This window comes from Barbus barbus, assembly GCF_936440315.1.
Source record: "Barbus barbus genome assembly, chromosome: 27".
Classification (NCBI taxonomy): Eukaryota; Metazoa; Chordata; class Actinopteri; order Cypriniformes; family Cyprinidae; genus Barbus; species Barbus barbus.
Genome location: NC_136755.1, coordinates 10,194,718 through 10,214,957, shown reverse-complemented (window position 1 = coordinate 10,214,957; position 20,240 = coordinate 10,194,718). Strand labels below are relative to the sequence as shown.

The 20,240-nt window shown below is 36.7% G+C and overlaps 1 protein-coding gene across 1 annotated transcript in view; it reads left to right on the top strand.

Moving 5' to 3' along the window:
* LOC306847674 (visinin-like protein 1) overlaps positions 1-19,911 on the top strand; it is a 32,089-nt gene extending 12,178 nt beyond the window's left edge. The window contains exons 2-4 of the mRNA XM_079381769.1: positions 14,373-14,548; positions 15,200-15,415; positions 15,502-19,911. Of these exons, the coding sequence (XP_079237895.1) occupies positions 14,387-14,548; positions 15,200-15,415; positions 15,502-15,699 (576 nt within the window). The 5' untranslated portion in view covers positions 14,373-14,386 and the 3' untranslated portion in view covers positions 15,700-19,911. The remainder of the gene's footprint in view (positions 1-14,372; positions 14,549-15,199; positions 15,416-15,501) is intronic.
* Positions 19,912-20,240: the final 329 nt, after the last annotated feature.

Genomic DNA, 20,240 nt, shown 5'->3' with positions numbered 1-20,240 from the left:
AGGACTCTCAATACCACATGAAGACAAGGTAACATTGAAATAAACCAACTTCACTCAGGTTTGCAGTGACAAAACATTAAACAGAAAATGAACAAAAGAGAACCAAATAATCAAACAAAACGTTACCCAACATTAAACATACAAGATGCTTACGGACCAACGGCATTCAAACAGGCGGCGGCCAAAGAAGGTAACGTTAGTCTGCCAGCCCGTACAGTCAGACGAAGGCACAATCCTCGATAGCAACGTGCGACAAAACCATAGCAGTTAATGGTTGCGGTCATAATAAAAGTCGAGGCAAAACAACGACATAGTCGCAATTACACACAGTCACAGTTCAATGTTGACGCTCAATTCCCACAAATAGCCCAAGAGACCCTCAGTTATGCAGGGGAACCTGCCGAGCACAAAGATAATGTGTTAAAAAGAGAAAACAAGTTACTAACACACAAAATTACGATCCTACATACCGCGGGATGCTCACTGCACACAAACCACTTCATAGTCGCGCACCATATTGCAATACAGCAGCTCAGTCAGGAACATAAGTGACATACTATCAATGCCACCAAAACGAAACAAATAGTAAATAACCAACCGTGGTCAATTTCTCCTGGTTATATAAAAAAACGGATACTCATACCTGTGAGGAGTCGGGAGCCAGCACGCAGCAGGCGCGGGGAAACCAGCTTACCGTCTAAACCTAACAGCGAAAGAAATTCTCATCAACCGCCTGTACAGCCCGAGAAGCACCGGTTCACCCCCGAACGAGTCACATACCTGCAGCAACTACGGATGACGTCACAAGGGCAGTACCGAGACGCGTGCCAAGTGGCCATAACATATCCCTTATATCCAACGAAAAAGGGGAGGGGAATTAAACTAAGCGCAGGTGTATGACATTCCCATAGATGGATTCAACCACCCTGCTACACTGTGTAGGTTCTACGGCATTACTAGGTGCTTTCTGAGGTGATGAGTAGTAGTTACTCTAATTGGTAGTTTACTGGTGAGGTGAAATGAGCCCACCCTCAGGTCTCTGATATCATCGTCTTTAGATTTGACTTAAACTCCTACTTCTGTGTAAATCTATGGTTTTTTATAATGGACATCATTTGACAGGTGAAAATCAGCTAGAAAGTCTAAATGCTTATAGAAATAACATACCTCTACTTAACAAGCTTCACGGTTTGGGACGAGTTTGTGTTTGTATTAGGGGTTCAAACCACTCACCCTTAGCAATAACACTAATTGGTATTACTATTAACCCCTTTTTTACTCTAATTATCTCTAATTCAGAACATAATACAGTTGGTTTTTTTGGAAGCATTTGGGAGTTTCATTGTATTCTGTGGAGTGGAATTATAGTGCTTTTAGGTTCCTCAAAATACAACATTATGCTTCTTTGTATTTCCAGCCATCAGCCGCAACAGTGTTGCATTAGCAGATACAAATGACAGTACTTAGTACATACAATATTTTGAGAGGTAGAGAGTTGGTGCGGTGACCTTCACTGGGTTGCCCTCTTCTCCTGAGAGAGGAGAATATGTTTCTTCATTACTGGAGTGGGGAAACATTACTATAGAAACACCAGAGGGTCTAATTTAACATGATGCTGTGGGACTCGTTTGGAGCAGTAAACATGACTAGCTGTTTATCCCAAAGAAAAAACTTTTATTGCTTGGGGTTGCGCTTTCATAGCTCAGGAGACAGGATTCTCAGCTGTGTTGCATTTTAGAATCAACTTTGTCTGAGATGTTTCTCCTGAAAGTCCTTAATGTAAAAGAAATAAAAATAAACACAAATTAGACTTTTTGGCATTGTGAAGATCTCAAACAATTTTTTTGTGAGAAATGCTTGAATTCAGTTTGAAATTTCTTCTGAATTTGATATTTTGGCAAACAGAGCACTTGTTTTTGAAAAAGTAGGAGTATTTTACCCAAAGGGATAGTTTGCTCAAAATTGAAAATTCACATATTCAACTTCATGTCATTCCATAGCTGTACGACTTAGTTTCTTCTGCAGAACATAAAGCAAGATATTCTGAAGAATGTTTCAACTGTTTTTGTCCATACATTAAAAGATAATGGGGTCCAAAAGAATGCTGGACCTTCCTAAATGCTTCTAAAAGCATTTGATGCTTTTAGAAGATCCTATGTTTAGTGTCCCAGCTGGAGAGCATAGTTTCAGTCCTGAAGTTGCTAATTGATTTGTTTGTCTTTGCCCCGTACCCCACATGGGACCCAGCAACCCCTTGCCTACTGCAACTACCTTAAATGACTGCCCTGAACCATCTGCCACCATGCCCTGTGTGTGTGAGTGTTCTGCATTAGTGGCTGTGAGAAAAAGTACAGTTAGAGAGAGAGAGGTTTGTTGTTACTGACAGAGACAGGGGAAAATAAAGGGACTATGTATTTTCCCCACTGATCTGTTCATGTATAAGTGAAGAATCTTCTTTATGCTGGCTCTTTTGCTCACAAAAGCTCCTTTGGCAGATGATGATGATGATGACTGACAGTTTTGGATGTGCCCCTTTGACTCCAGATAAGCATAGCTGACCTTTAGCGTGCATATCTCAAACAGCTGCATTATTTATGCCCACTATTGGTTGTTATGCCACATGAGTCAGTGGAGAATTTTATGACTCACCTGTAATTGAACTGCAGTCATGAGAAGGTGGCATAAAAAGCTTCAGGAGTGACGTAAACATCCATAAAACTTTTGAAGATTGAGAGAAGGATCATAATATTGACCATAATTGCTGATCATGATTTTGCATTTTTCCAACTTACTGTATATATTGCTTATATTATACAGTAATGTTACTTTGAGTGAAAAGTTAATTGAAAACTTTTGGGGGAAAATGTCATTTGGTTTGTGTCCCTTTTGCTTTAATGACAGATAAATGGACAATAAATTCTGAAAATGATTAAGAAAAACGTCCCTACTTTGCTGGACAAAACAAACATATATAGCATATATGACATCAGCTATGGAAAACAGTATAATTTTTGAATTAGAAAAAATTAATACAAATTGGAGGGACCTCTAGGTATTAGTCGATAACTGATATAATGCTGTTATTTATATATTATGGAATAACCTGCCCAACTCAATCCGAGCAACTGAATCCTTAGCCATCTTCAAGAATCGGCTAAAAACACATCTCTTCCATTTTTATTTGACCCTCTAACTCTAGCAATCTCTATTCTAATTCTATTCTTAAAAAAAAAAAAAAAAACCTTTTAGGCTTGCACTCTATTCATTTACTAACTGCATGTTTTTCTTATAAAAAACGAACACTAGCTTCTCTATTCTTTTTCTATTCTATCTGTTTTCTTTTTATTTATTATATAATTAAAAAAAAAAACTTGCTACGTGTACTACGTTAAAGTGCCCCTATTATGGGTTATGAAAGGTTCTTTTTTTGGTTCTGGGAGTCCCCAACAACAGGCTGACATGCATGCAACTGATGCAAGGTCAAAAAACACTTTCATTTTCTTATAATATGCATTTATTTTTACCTTATTTGTTCAGCGACTCCCAAACGATTCGCTCAATGATTCTTTTTTCCAAACCCCTCCTTTGCGTAACGCTAATCTGCGGTGATTGGTCCGATTTCATTTAAAGCAGTGTTTGTGATTGTGAGGAGTGCTGATTTGTGTACAGCCGTTATTTTTAACGCCCCAAAAACAGCACCTAGTGGCAACAAGTAGGCGGGCAATATGCTAATGTTTCCTTTTGACGTCAACATGAAACGGTTTAAGATTCGTTTTAAAAATGACTTGTTTCAATGATTCAGAGTCGACTCTTTCTTTTGAGAGACAATAACTTAATACACGGTGCACTTTCACATTTAAAACTGTGCAGGATGTTTTCATTCACTTAGAGCTGTGTTACACACTGCATGAAAGGTCATTTTCAAAAATCCATAATAGGGGCACTTTAAGATAACTGAGACTTGTTATAGCACTTGTGTATCATTGCTTTTTTGTTGATTTTTATTGCTTCCATTGTCCTCATTTGTAAGTTGCTTTGGATAAAAGTGCCTGCTAAATTACTAAATGTAAATACATCTATAATGCTTACATTTGATTAGTAACCGAAAAATAGTGAAGAATCTTAAATATTTATTATTATTTTTTAATAATCTTTATTACTAATTTAAATTCTATTTTGAATTACATTTTTTTTTAATGTCATCTTACATTTTTGGACCCAGTGGTATGCTCCTTTTAAACCTTTTTTTTTTTTTCCTGAGTTACTGATTACGTTTACTTGAGATATTCCTTCCACTGAAATGGCTAAATTAAAATTGCAACCCAACCCTGAATAGAAAATATTATTTTGCTATTTCATGCAAAAAAAGAGCAAAAATAAGCTGAAGAGAACATCCATCCTTGGCATAGCTTCTAACCAGTTGTTATTTGATGAATTTTGTGACACGAGGGTTGTGAAAGCTTCCTGGTCTGTTACCAGGACAACCAATTATTCACCAGTGGTATCATCCCAGGGTTTTGATAAAGCACAATTGTAACATGCCACGTTTGTCCACCATAAAAGGGCTGGAACATTGTTGTGAAAAGGCTAGCGTCCTTACAGGCTACTTAAAGCACCCTCTCTATTCAGGTCAGTGACACTCAATCGGATGTGTGTTTATGCGTGTCCTGTTTCACATTTATATGCTAATAATAATACATTTTAGTAATCTCTCTTCAGATTATAGAAATTTTGGTTTTAAGTTGTTTTTACCCATATTAGTTGCTAAAAACGTGTTTTTTATCTTTAATAACATCTGTAAATACATCAATATAACAATATCAATTTCATGATTTCTGATGCATTCTCAAAAGCACTAAATGTAATTTTTAATCTGTTATTTAACTATATTGAAATAATGCAAAGAAAAGGCAATGATGATGGAACGATGCCACAAGATTTATTACAGGAACAAGGAAAGCAGCCATTTATCCCTGTGTTGTGATTGACAGAATTAGATGAACATGCTCCTTCCAAACCTTCATTTGGAATTCCATTTGTTTAAATGACAGCTACTTCATTGCGTTTGATCTATTATGTCTGACTATGCAGATAAAACCCAGTTTCTGTCCCTGTGAGGTTCATGGCCCCTGTTATATTGAGCTGTCACAGGGAGTTAAGACAGGGAGTTAAAGGCAATGACGGAAGACAGTGGTGACTGAAACTCTCAGCAGAGACACATGCGCTCAGGCAAGAAACTCAAAGAGACTCCACAGTATTTTTTATTGGAATGAAAGGTCAGCAGTCTTGAAGGAGTAGTTAAACCCAAAAATAAAATATGCTGAAAATGTACTCACTCTCAGGCCATCCAAGATGTTGGCTAGATGAGTTTGTGAAGTGCTATCATTTGCTCTCCAATGTGAATGGGTGCCATCAGAATGAGAGTCCAAACAGCGGATAAAAACATCACAATAATCCATAAGTAATCCACATGACTCTAGTCCATCAAATAACGTCATGTGAAGCAAAAAGCTGCATGTTTGTTAAAAGCAAATCCATCATTAATTTGTTTTAACTTTAAACTGTTCCTTCTGGCCAAAATAGGAGGTCATAATCCATAATAACGCTTCCTTCAAGGAAAACGTCCAACCCCTGTTGTCTTCTCACATCAAAATCCACTGACATATTTGTTTAGAACTGTTTTCACTTGTAAATAGTGCTCGATCTGTGCATGTTTCTCTCCTGATTCAGACGAGACAACTTTTTCAGTAAGCAATATTATCACTGTTAGACATTTCAAAGGGTTTTTACATTAACTTACTGGAAACACTGTGGCCAGTAACTTACTGTAATTAAGATTTAAGGTAGCAAACTGTATTTGATTTACAGTTGCAAACTGTACTGTTTAACAGTAAATTACGGTAAAAAATCCAATTCATCAGTATGTAATTCATTCATTTTAATGTATATTTCATTAGAACTTTTATATAGAATTCATTGTATTATTACTCTACTGGCATTCAGTTAAAAAACAGACACAGTAATTACAAAATATCAAATTCTTTATTTAAAACATTGCATGTACAACACTTAAAAATACAGACTTCCAATGCTGGAACAGTGCATCTTCACCATTTCTCCTGTCTTAGGACGTTGTGCAGTGCATTATGTTGTGTCCTCTGGATTTATCCTCACAAAGAATCTTTAGACAACAGAAACATAATGGGGGAAAAAGACAAGCAGCCAAAGAATACATAGCGATCTGCAAAACCCAGGTGCTGCTCCAAAACGTGGCCACCACCTTTGTTCAAAACGGCACACTTTTAAAAGGCAAACACCATATAGAATACACAAACCTCTCAAAACCATAATTCTCTTACCATCGTTCTCTTACCATGAATTATCAGTCTCAGGGTGGCTGGCCTGCTCGTGTCTTTCTTGATGCTTCATTGCAGTTGCCTTTAAAATACAAATACAAAAAATGCAGTAAATCTTATATTCCATTAAAAACTATAACTAATTCTAAAACTAGAAAGGCTGCTAGCCATAAAACTTGTTTAACCTAGCTAATATACAATTTTATTTTCTCAGTAGGCTACTGGCCAAAATTATACTACTAACACCTGAACAAAATTTCACATTAGTTTACCTAATGTTAATATAAGATAAGCGTTGCTCGTACAAATTATTTTAATTAGGTAATTTAATTGAATAAGCTGACAAAAGTCGTTTGAAATGACAGCGCAGTTTACCATAGTAAAGTTTGTTACCCCCATGTTGACGGGTAAATGTTAGGTTAAACTGGTGTGCAATAATCTGACAAAGAAACACACACAGACAAACGTAACGTTACATATACAGAGTTCTGGCGTGAAACTCTAGATGCCGCAGTCCGATAGGTCTAACTCAATCTGACCTAATGACATCATTATCACATGGCACAGCTGGTTGGTTTTCTCCTGTATCAGTAGCCAATGAGCTCACTGGCTTTGTTTGCTGTAGTAGTTTGCAGTGCACTTCAGAAACCCTCCAACTTCCCCCGCTCCACCTGTATAGATCTGCTACGAGGTGATTCATGTATGCTATGGGGGTTATTCATATGTGCAGCAGCAGTATTTCTTTCATGCTCACAGCAGCATGTTGTGGATGTATTGGCAGTAGCAAGTCTCGGTACTTGCTCTGCCGCAGCAGCAGCAGCGTAGCAAATCTATTCCGCCAAGACCAAATGCATTAACATTGTCATGTACATTACCATGCCAATCCCTCTGAGAGTTGTCATGACAGAAATATTTGTACCTTGCTTGCTGGCCTTATTCCCTCGTAAGGTGCATTGACACACAGCACAGATGTTCTCCAGAACTCTTCCACTCTCGCGGGTTCATCATCACTTCCGTGTCTTCTTCAGGCGCGAGTGGCGTGCCACGACTCGACAAAAGACAATATAGAACCCATTATATATACTATCTACAGTGGATGCGGACAGTAAAGTGATGCCCCAGGATATTCCTGACGTACAGATGTACTCCAAGCGTTTGCGCTGTTTCTAATATGAAGGACAAACGGATTTTCCAATCATTACAAGCGATGTAACACATCCAGTGTAGTCAGTCCCAAGCTGTTGCGGTGTTGTAGACACGGTGTAGGGCAAATCGTGTCAATCCAGATGTAAGAAATTAGGAAAATAAAACAACCTCAATAGAATGGTGCCAAAGAGGCCGTTGCAGCAAATAAAGTAGTATACAGCATTTTTTTTTTTTAATACGGTAAGTCTCCATAGGTGGGGTCTCATCATGGGAATCCAAATTAGCGTATTACAGTTATTTACTGCAAAGGGAATTTGCAGTATTATACTGGGTGATATAAGTAAATAACTGTAGAAATTACAGAAATGTCTAAAAGTGTGGATAGAGAACTCATTTGAATAAAAAAGTAGTTTTTTACAAAAACAACTTTTTTTTCTTCACAAGATGTTAATTGATGGACTGGAGTCTATAATGTGGATTATTTGTGGATTATTGTGATGTTTTTATCAGATGTGTGGACTCTCATTCTGATGGCACCCATTCATTGCAGAGGATCCATCGATGAGCAAGTGATGTAATGCTAAATTATTACAAATATGTTTTGATGAAGAAACAAACTCATGTACATCTTGGATAAACGTGACAATGAGTACATTTTCAGCAAATTTTCTTTTTTGGGTGAACTATTTCTTTAATATGAATGCTAAAAAGGCAAATTACAATTTACCAGACTAATGTCTGGGTAATGCTAGTCTAGCAGGTGAACCAGTGCTGCCAAACTGGTGAACTAATATCTGGCCTCCATATAACCTCCATTTATATGTTCTGTGTGTTTCTCGAAACTACCTCTCTCAGTTCCTTCTGCCATTTCTGTGTGTCAATCTTGAAAGAGTTTGCAGAGGGTCACTGAGGTGAATAAAGTCTGCAAGAGACTCAAATTGAGTCATCTCTTCATTTCTCGTTCAATCTCTGACAGTTGCCAGTACAATGTCCAAGCCTTGAAAAAAAAAATCATTTTTCCCACCTGGGATCCATTTAAGCGCCAGACCTGTATGTCTTTGTACGTGTGTGTATTTGTGTTTGTGTGTGTGCATGTGTCTATGTATGTGTGCTGTGGTGGAATTAATCCACTGCCAATATACCAGTGTCCAGCACATCTCGGCTCCGAGGGTTCTCATCTCATTTGGTGGCTCTTAAAAGGAACACTCACAGACTGATGTGGATGGAATATCAAAGACATCAGCAGTGACCACAAAGGCAATCACTGTCCATCGATCAATCCGAGTGACAATGGAGAACTGATGAAAGAGAGAAAGTGTTAGGAGAGGCCAAGAAACAAGGCCACAAAAGTGTAAAAAAATCACTGAAAGAACATGAAGCAGAATTAATGTGCATGACCTCTTGGTCTAATCACAGGAAGTTTGTGAGAGCTATTCATTTTTTTATATTTTATGGTGTTTAAAGTTAACATAAAGTGAAAATGGACTATATTTACTTTCTTAAAGTTAATTGTGCAAGCTATTCTAAAGAAACCATAAAACAATATTTACTGGATGTCAGGTAGGTAACAAAGAGAAAATAACCAGTAGTCAATAGCCAAAATAATGCAGACTTGTACAAATACTAATACTAATATTACTATTATTTCTACATGGCCAAAAAAAAAAAAACTATTCTATTACCTTTAGGAAATCTTCAACCTCAACATCTCAGACACATCTTGGTTCCCAACAAAATATATTCCTGTTCTACATTTTTATACTATTTGTATATAATATTTTTCTTGTAAATGCATCACATTACTGAAATAAAATATGCAAATGCCATTTTATGTTGACTTTAAGTTTATATACATATAAGAAAATTTGAAATGCAGTGTGAAATTCCATCTAAATGTATATTCCATCTTTTATTTTTTTTAAATCTACATATTCGTTTAAATTGGTTGATAGCTTTCAACTAGTGAAGGCAAATAAATAAATAGATAATTAGATAAAAGGTGGAAAAAAACGAAGAAAACATGACCAATTACAGCATGTAAAACCAGACATTTTTCCTTATACGTGCATGTAAATATGAATCTAAAATCTGGATTTTTGAGTGTACTTCCATAGAGTTGAGTCTTCTTTCAGTTAACTGTTTTGATTTTCCTGAGAGGAGTTTAATGTTTGCTTTGAAAGAGCAGTTGTTCGAAAGCTATCAGAGTAATCATTTACCTGTTCGGAAGCCTAAAGCTAACCATGTAGGCCTGTCTGGCTGCCCTTCAGAAGTTTCCTTTTCACTGACAAGCCAGCCACCTCTAGGGCAGTTGCATGTGGTTCGGGCAACTTAAAACATGAAGCATTAATCTGCAAAGCCTCACAGATAAGCATCACTTTTGCTCAAAGAAAGAGAAGCGGCGTAGTGACGGCAGCACCTTTACAATGTCTCGCACATTCTTCCCTCAGCACCGCTAGACTAATCCGCAAGCAGCCGTCATAATCATATAGGAGCCACAAAAACGCAAGCATTCGTTGATAAGTAGAAACGTCCTCTTGGGTGGCAAATGAAGCAGGAACTGACTCATCAGACAGAAACTCAGGAGAGATTTTATTCCACAGCAAACAACCGGGAAAAGAAGACCGAGTTTCCATTGTAAATCTAAGACCCAATTAAACCGTTATTTCTCAACACAAGCCAATCAGAAGATTGGTGTACTTTGTATTTTTTGGCTCAGGGTGGGGCTGCTCTGTCCAAACTTCACCTTAGACACAAAACACAGCTGGCCTCTGGCCTTCTTAAAAACCCACTCCACTCCTGCTCTCCCACTTTAACACTTCCCTCACCTTCCAGACCTCAAAGGCCCTTTTTAAACCTGGTATTATAATGGGTTTTCGTCAATCTGATCAATAGTCAATGACATTAAATACAGGCGTAAACGGGTTCTAAAATGTTTTGAGATTGTCCACTTTCGACCACTTCCAGAGGAAGTCAAAACTGACAAAAGTGCACCACAAAAATTGATTCCAACTTCACTATGTTGAGCCAAAACAACTGAAACACGGTTACCATTCATATCAATCCCAATTAATTGTAAGCACCGTAATGGCGTCATTTATTCAACTGTATTGATGTGCCGCCTAATCGCCACCCACTTACCAAATATGCGTTATGGGACTTATTACAAGAAAAGCGCACCAAAACAATCATTTCCACATTTGCTATGTTGAACCAAAGCAATTAAAATCACTGTTACCATTTGTATCCTTTCCCAGATGCTTGTAAACAATGATTTATTCAGTCATATTTGTGTGCCATACTTGCGGCTCCCGTGAAAGTGATGTAGAGTGTGACAAAATAAGAGGGGAGGGTCGAGACGAAATAGTGGTCACAGGAGACGCATTTAAAATATATGGTAATAGCAGGTGTACATGGCAATGCCTCTTGGATGACTACTTGAATGGGTGACTGAAAGCGCATCTTAATACCAGGTGTAAACAAGGTCTTTATGTTTCTCTTTATTCACCTTGATTGCGGCTCCTTACCACCCTCCTCTCTGTGTGTCCCTTGTTGTCCTCATTGTGTGATATGAAGAGATATACGTGCTGGTAGACCTGATATGTTGTTCTGAATTGAATTGTAGAAATGGGTAAAAGGGCGTGCTACGAAACAAACGGGGGTCACCCTGCACACATTTAACAACTGACAGTTTCTTTTTTTTCTGTAGTGTTGGTCATAAGAGCTTTACAAGTTTTTCTCCTTTCCTGACTCTAAATACGATCCCATGAACTGAATGAACTGCACCACAAACTCAATCAATCAATGTACTGTATGTACTTACATCAAAAAAACAAGTAGATACTTACTGTGTTCATATTGTATTGAAAAACTTCTGCTGCTATTGAGGTGGGATACGGGTAAGGTTAGGGGCAGGTTTGGTGGTATGGGTTTAAGGGTGGGTTAAGGTGTAAGGGATGGTTCAATATTATAATTATCAGCGTAATTACGGAAATTAATTACAAATGTAATTACATGCATGGATTTTTGGTACAATGTAAAAACATGTATGTACACAATACATGCTTTGAATCTAATAATTAAAATGTAAGTACATAGTAGTTAAGGCCACTTAATATAAAGTGGGACCAACTATTCATTAAAAGAACATCCTCAAAAGAGTCCTCCATCATTTTATATTTTTACTGCTGAAAAGTGATGCAGGGAACATGGTTACAGGGAAACTACCTTTTTCACATTATGAAAATATTCATTTTAAGAATAAACAGCAGGGTCCAGGCAACACTGTTGAGTGAGTTCAGCTGGACACAGACAGCTTCAGAGCAGTAAGTGCAGCAAATACATTTTCACACAGCCACTGAAAATAGAGTAAAGATCAATCTAGTGATTTCAAGAATCAATATCGAGATCCTATAAGTCCTTGCTTATAGGATATTATGCCATCTATGGCCAATAATAAAAAATCTGCAAAGTGTGTTCAGCTTGATGTTACAACTCCCAGGTAACCACACAACTCACTCACAGGTTCCAAAGCAATATGGGTGTAGATTAACTTAAATAAGCCACTGCACCAACATTGCTTTCCAATGTGAGCCGTTCTTCATTACCTTTGCAGTTTCATGGAGGACTCTGGAGTAATGATTGACAGATTTTGTTTCCTCTTGCACGCCGGCTCTTTGAGCAGTCGTCACTCATTACAAACGAGTTAACAAAGGTCGGCCTGTGGGCATGAGTGCTTGCAGAGTTTGATGGAAGCCTTTCTGATTGAAAACAATGGTGGATTGTCTTACCAGCCCCAAAGAATCAGCTTTCCAGAGCCTTGAGGCGAATGTTGTCAGCCATACAGTTCATTAACCACTTAGATCTTTAATTAAACCCCCCTGTCTAAAAATTTTACTAATCTAAAAGATGCCAAGATTAGCAAAGCCGCTAGACCACAGAATTCCAAAAAAGGTCAACGACAGAGAGGGAGTGAAAAAGAGCCAGAGAAAACGAGAGGAGATGAATGCTCACCTCTGATTAGTCATCATGATCCCACTAAAATGACCTTCCATCAGGGGGAGAAAATAGCGCCGTGGGCGACCGGATCTCAGAGCGTCTCAGATGAGTTCCTCTGCGAAGCTGCTGCTGTATTCCGTCGTTATGTGCCCCTCGTCAACTATTTAGGCCTGTTCAATATTTAATGAACTTTAATAATCCGAGAGCGGAGATAATGACTCATTAACGCAGTGCCTCATTTGTCATTTGTGCACCCAAATATATCCATTTTCAAAGCCCAGGGCAATTTGGGTTTGGTTTAATATATCTCAGATTCTGCCAGAGGCAGACATGTTATAAGCCATAATGTTATGACAAAGTGTAAAACCCCAAAAGAATGGCAGGCAACAGCTGCTAACAGAAGACAGAGAGATAGAAACATCAACTGTGACTAGATCTAATCAGTCTGTACTTTACACAGCATTGTAGGTAAATAACTACAAGAATAACAAAGCGCAGTAAATGGTAAAACTATTTACGCTGCAAATCAGTGTGTTTATAATTACAACATTACATTAAAATAATATGATAAGAAATACCAGTTTATAATATCAAGCAGCATAACTGTTTTGTACAGTTAAAATAACTGGAAGCAAAAGACACTTTCACGTTACAAATGGCTGTCATTAATTACTCACCCTCATGTCGTTCCAAACCCGTAAGACCTCCATTCATCTTCGGAAAACAAATTAAGATATTTTTGATGATATTTTTTAACTGACACGTTCAAGACATGGACTATTTTAACGATGTCCTCACTACCTTTCTGGGTCTTGAAGGTGGTAGTTGCGTTGCTGTCTGTAGGGGGTCAGAAAGCTCTTGGATTTAATAAAAAATATCTTAATTTGTGTTCCGAAGATGAACGAAGGTTGTACGGGTTTGGAACGACATGAAGGTGAGTAATTAATGACAGAATTTTAATTTTTTGGTAAACCATCCCTTTTTTTAGTAAAATGAGATAGATAGTGTTGAAAAACAAAATTACTTGTTTTTATTTTTGTGATATATATGATTTTAAGTTTCAAATTAGTTTTAGTTTGTTTCACTTCTTCATATATTTTAGCTGTAAGTTTAGAAATTGTTTAGCATTTGTTTTAATATTCATCTTTTAGGCAAAAAGCTAAAAGGTTGATTCGCATAACAGAGAGCAAGAGTGAACACCCACTATTTCATAGGTTTCAAAAGTATTATTTTCCTGTTCATTTGCTTAATTGCTTAATCCAACCATCCAACCATTAAATCAAACCATCTTTAATGTTGTTTCAATTTTATATAAACATATTTGTTACACTAAATGACAAAGGAACATTATTTCACCCATATTTTGACATTTTATTTTCACAAAAGTTACCTTAAGCATTAAAGAAACAAAGAATTATGGTCATGTAGTTGTTCACCTGAATTTATTTACAATTTAACAAAAATGGTGAAATAGCACTGACTGATGGCTTCAACAAAAACATATACTATTGATTATTAACCTCAGAGCTCAATGTTAAGTGTGTCTTGAACATTTTATCTCTTTTTCTGTAAAGAAAATGAATGGGAACTCGACTTGAGAGAACATGCAATACCATTTAATTAACAGAAGTCTTTGTTAATGATAAAAGTTTTTGGTAATTATACAATCTTGCTCTATACTCTTGATTTTTCCAATACTTGAAGCAGAAGTAATGAGAAAGGTGTGAAATTGAGCAATTCTCAGTAGCATTACTCCTTCACTTTTAATCTTGTCAAGAGACCTACTGTCCACGATACATGTCTGTTTTTGATAGATGTTGTCAGTCTATAAAGCATGAATGTATTTTAATGGCTCTTTGCCCAACTTGTCCACAGAGAGGTGTAGAAAGATGGGGAAACACAACAGCAAGCTTGCTCCTGAGGTGCTTGATGACTTGACCAAGAGTACAGAGTTCAACGAAGCTGAGCTGAAGCAGTGGTATAAGGGGTTCCTGAAGGACTGTCCATCTGGCATCCTCAATCTGGAAGAGTTCCAGCAACTCTATGTCAAGGTGAGGGAAGTCAAAAGGATGCTTTACACATTAGATACACCTACTCTCATGAGTTTGATCCTCAGGTACATGAAGGAAATTAAAAAAACATAATGAAAAATATTGCCAAGGCTTTCCCTGTTGAAAAAAAACAGCATATGCTGATTAGGTATGTTTTGAAGCATGGCAGCTGGTTTAAGCTGGACCATAGTTGGTCCTTAGCTGGTTAAAACTGGTCATGTGCTGGTCAAAAGATGGTCCTAAGCAACGAGTTCCTGCTCAGGAATATGTCAGGACCAGCTTAAACCAGCTCAAACCAGCTGCCATGCTTCAAAACATAACCAGCATATTAGGGTTTGTTCACCCAAATATGAAAATTCTGTCATGATTTACTTACACACATGCTGTTCCAAACCAGTATGACTTTCTTTCTTCTTGTGTGGAACACAAAAGATGTTAAGCAGAATTTTGACCTCCATATTTTCCATAAAATGAGATCTTATCACGACTAGGACTGTAAAACTACAAAAATGATGAGAAGTCACTATAAAAATATCATAAAAATGGTGATTATCATTTGGGAGCGAACTATTCCCTTAAGTAGGGCTATGTCGTAAAGTTACTAAAAAGTGTACTAAAAGCCAGATGCTGCATCTGATTTGTGCCTTTCAGTTCTTTCCTTATGGCGACGCTTCAAAATTCGCCCAGCATGCCTTTCGGACGTTTGATAAAAACGGTGACGGTACCATTGACTTCAGGGAGTTCATCTGCGCACTGTCCATCACTTCCAGGGGAAGTTTTGAGCAGAAACTCAACTGGGCCTTCAACATGTACGACCTGGACGGAGATGGCAAGATCACACGCATGGAAATGCTGGAGATCATTGAGGTGAGGGATTCAGAGAAGGCATTGCATCACATAATAAAATATGTGTTTGCTTTAGAAGTCCCATTTCATCCCATTTTTTGGTCCAGGCAATCTACAAAATGGTTGGGACGGTGATCATGATGCGTATGAACGAAGATGGGCTGACCCCACAACAGCGTGTGGACAAAATCTTCAGCAAGATGGACAAGGACCACAACGACGAGATCTCACTGGAGGAGTTCAAAGAGGCGGCCAAGAGCGACCCCTCCATTGTTCTTTTACTGCAGTGTGACATGCAGAAGTAAGGAAGGAGTGGAGGAAGATCAGTGAAGTGGGCTGGGGGGTGTAGGGAGGGGAGGAGAACCATGTACAGACTTCTGGAGAGATGTAGGTAATAGATAATGAGAGTAAATGTACATACAGTTGAACATAAGTTAGACTGCATGATAATCTTGGGAATGTTATGGGAATGATTAGGCAAAGTAATGCAAGAGAGAGTCTTTTCCGCCCTGTTTCACTTATTACACATTCTGTCTGCTTTCCAGCCTCTAGAGAGAGTCAGAAAGTTAAAAAGATTGAATCCTTAATACAAGACATTTCTTTCCTCAAAAAGTTAACTTCTGAGCCAGCTAACCCTCTTTTAGGATTAGAAGCATATTTCAATAATTTAATGTATTAATTATAAATAATTAAATAATAATTTAATTTAATTCCGATCCATTTTAATTCAAGATTTTTTAAAGATGCAAAAGGCAAAGGATTTTTGCATCTTTAGGCATGAAATTATATTAGGGATACATATGGTGTAGAAACTATTTTCACTCAGAAATTGCCAGTACATTTTACAAAGAAATGGCAAACAAGACATGAATTAAATATAAAATTTCGACGTAGAAAGACTGAAATAATATTTAATGTAAAACATTCTAAAATATTCATCTAAAAGAAAATCATATTATTTAGTGTTACTGATTTTTTTATTTTTTTATTGGTGGATATTTAAATTACCTGGTATTTGAGATACTTAATAGTTCATACTCATTTCCCCCTCTTTTTACATTTAGATGATCTTTGCTGTCATTCAACACTCACTTGAAGTTAATCTTTAAAAACACAAATCGTTTAATAACACTGTCAAATTTAGCAAATTCATTTCCACTTTTCATACTGTACATTTTTAATTAATTTATTTAGAAAAAATAGAAATGAATTGATCTATTATTCATTTATCTACAGAAGCAGTGTCGAGATTACAAGAACAAAAGAAAGAGGGCTTCCATAGATTTTTGCGCATAACAAAATTTATCTTCTTATCGGTATCGGCCAAATGTTTATTCCATGCATCAATTTTTTTTATATATTTATTTATTTGCCCAGTTACAGGTTGTGCCAGAGGATGAGCATTACAGAATTACAGAGAGTTCAGGGCAGGACTGAATCCTTTGAGATTTGTGGGTGCCTTCATATACAGCGCTTTACCCCACTAGATAACACTCCAGCAACTAATACTGACACATCAGTGGAGTTTGAACGCATTGCCATAATCTGACGATGCCATCACGAAGCATAGCCTTCTAATTGCGTTATTGGCCGAGATAAACCTGAAAAGCCATGGCTGAGTAAAAGGGTGATATTTCGTAACGGTTCATGCCAGAAAACGAGGAGTAGCATTAGCTAGAGAACTGACAATATATGTACATGATGACATTTTGTACATAATTCCTATACACATGCTTAATATGTACATGTAAATGTTTCTCTACCTTAGAACTGCTTACATAATCTGACACGGCTGCAATGATTTGTGTGTTAACACAAAAAAAACCTTACTGTTCTTACGTATGTGGGTCTGTCTGTGGAAGAGGGACAGTAATGTGTGCATTTTCTTCACTATAATCTGGTGTGAAAGCTGCAGTGTGTGATTGTGCGAGTTCACGTAAGAGAACACAGATGCCTCAACCTTTGTATTAATTCTTTCTTATGATCTTCACGCCAGTGCTAGGAGTATTACGCCGTCGTGTTTGTTGTTACCTGGTGTGGCTGGTGAGCTGTTTTTTTTTTTGTCATGAGATCTTTAGTTTAGTTCAGTCTTTATTAGTTCATCTCTTATTTCATAAGCTTTGCAGGTGTCACCCAAGAGGATTTTAATTGTATGAATATTGTCAATGTTGAACTACCTTTCTTTACTCTTGTAATATAAGTGGACACAAATGTAAACCAGACGCAGAATGTGTAGTACTTGTCAATGTTACTATGCCGCAATGCTTACTAACATGAGATTACTGTTGCACTATGTAGTGAGTAGAGGCAATACAGCTTTAGTTTTAGACTGCCTCCCTGTGGTGAAAGATGTTAATTAACTTGCCCAGTTAACTTCAGCACCAGATCTTCAAACACTACGATTTCACAAAGAACCAGGGCTGTCAGGGGGTCGAAGGGGTCCAACTAGGTGATATAGTCTCTGTGAAGTTTAGCAGCAACCCCCCTTAAAAGAAATAGCTCACAGTTTGCTGAAAATTTAGTTTTGGTTCTTTATTGGAACAGATTTGGAGAAATTGCATCACTTGCTCACCAATGGATCCTCTGCAGTGAATGGGTGCCGTCAGACTGAGAGTCAAAATCACAATAATCCACAAGTAATCCACACAACTCCAGTCCATCAATTAACGTCTTGTGAAGCAAAAAGACAAGTGTTCGTAAGAAACAAATCGATCAAGGCATTTTAACTTTTACATTTTAAAATATTAACTGATAATACATTTTAAAGGGGACTTATTATGCTTCTTTTTACAAGATGTAAAATAAGTCTCTGATATCCCCAGTGTGTGTATGTGAAGTTTTAGCTCAAAATACTATTCATATAATACTATTCATCCAGTTCACTGCATAGGATCCATTGGTGAGTAAGTGATGTAATTTCTCCAGATATCTCTTTTAAACCCTAAATATACTTCTAGATCACAATGAGGAGGGTCTTACTGAACATTGTGCTTCAAAAAAAGCAATGATTATTTGTATTTAGACATCTTTTTAGCTTTATCCAAGTGACTTATTTTTCAGTAGTGAAAGACTGTAGCAATACTCAAAGATTAATCCTGTGATTCATTTTGCAGCATATCCTGTGATGTTACATCTTCAGTAACAGCAGTTTTTAAGCAATTTCTTTACTCGCCTATAAGCATATTTTGTCACAATTGCTTTTACACTACTCATAATCTTGTGAAATCCTTGTGGGATGTGTTTCCTGTCATATTCACACACCTCTGCTGCTGTTTTACTACTCTGTTCGTGAGTGGCAAGTGTAATCTCTTTCTTATTATGTCACATAGTGGCTTTCTTTATACTAAACTGTGCTACCCCTTGTGAAAAAGAAGTGTGCTTAATTGTATTGAACGTGCACTTGCAGTGTACTTCAGCTCTTTTAGGTATATTTAAAAAACAACAACGGTACTTGGCGATAAGATAATTTTAATGAATTAAAAAGCCACTTGAAGAAAGTATACTTTATAACTAAAGCTTCTTAATTTCTTAATACACTTAAGTACATTTTGTAATAATTTCAAATTAAAAAATATATTTTAAATCATTGTGTTAATAATCTTTTGTCATGCTTTTGAAGACACACTTACTTTGATGTGTTTATTAACATACTAAAGTGCATGTAAAGTACTTGGTTATCATATTTTAAAAGCACTAAATTGCAACTTACATATAATTATAATTACAAAATTATTTAAATGTTTTTTTAAATAAAAATTAAATAATTAATATAAATGCATGTAATACAACAATGTACTTAAGTCCTACTTAATGGGTCAAATAAATAACTCTAAAATTCCACTAATTGTATTTAATGTTAATTTAAACTGTAAAAATATTTCATTTAATTCCAATTAACATGCGGTTAAGTGTCCGAAAACATTACATTAAGTTCACACTTAAGTATATTAAGTAGACTACTCTTTTTAAAAGTATGCTAAAGTGTACTTCTTTTTCACCAGGGAAAATCAACTTTAATTGGTCACTGTCACTGAATTTTATATTTGACCGCAATTCGGAGCTGTACCAGCGTTACTAAATATATTGTCTGCAATCTTTCAGACTGAGCATCTGACTATCTAATGATCGCTGTGATTAGATTACATAAACGCAGTAATGGTCATGGGTAATGATTATGGGAAGTGCAAAATGGACTTTGTGGATGTTGTGAAATGTGCTGATCTGCCACTGAGCTAAAGTCCAGTATGAGAATTTTTGTGCCAAAGACTCTATAAAACATAAAATTGGATAATAAATAATATATATATTAAATATATATTTATACACATGCACAATGATGTTCTGAACTTGCACCCAATTATTAAAAATGTATTTTGATTGCATTAACATTTATATTACATCTTAAAAATGTGTGTAACCTTTCACTGCAAATTCTGATATTGTCCCAAAATGATAACATTGAAAAGGGAGCAATTGTGTCCAGTCGTGCAATACAATGCTTTCTGTACTGTCTGTCTGTGTGCTGTGCATTTCTAAATGTCTGGTTTCTGTTCACTTTTTCAATATCGTAAAGCTCCTGGAACAAAGATGTGTAATTATTTTTGTTACATAGAGAATTAAATATGTGGATGTCTACTGAATCATGTGTTGTTTGTCGTGCTTACTGATTAGGCAAATGCTGCCAGACAAACTCATCAATTTCTCTCCTTTTCTCACTCTAATTGTCATGCACACAAATATTTCATTTTTTTATGCAGACCTGAGTATGAGTCACTCTAGGGAGGTGATGTCATGATAAATGCTGTTGTCATGACAGCAGGGCTGTAGCACATTTGAATGGGATGGG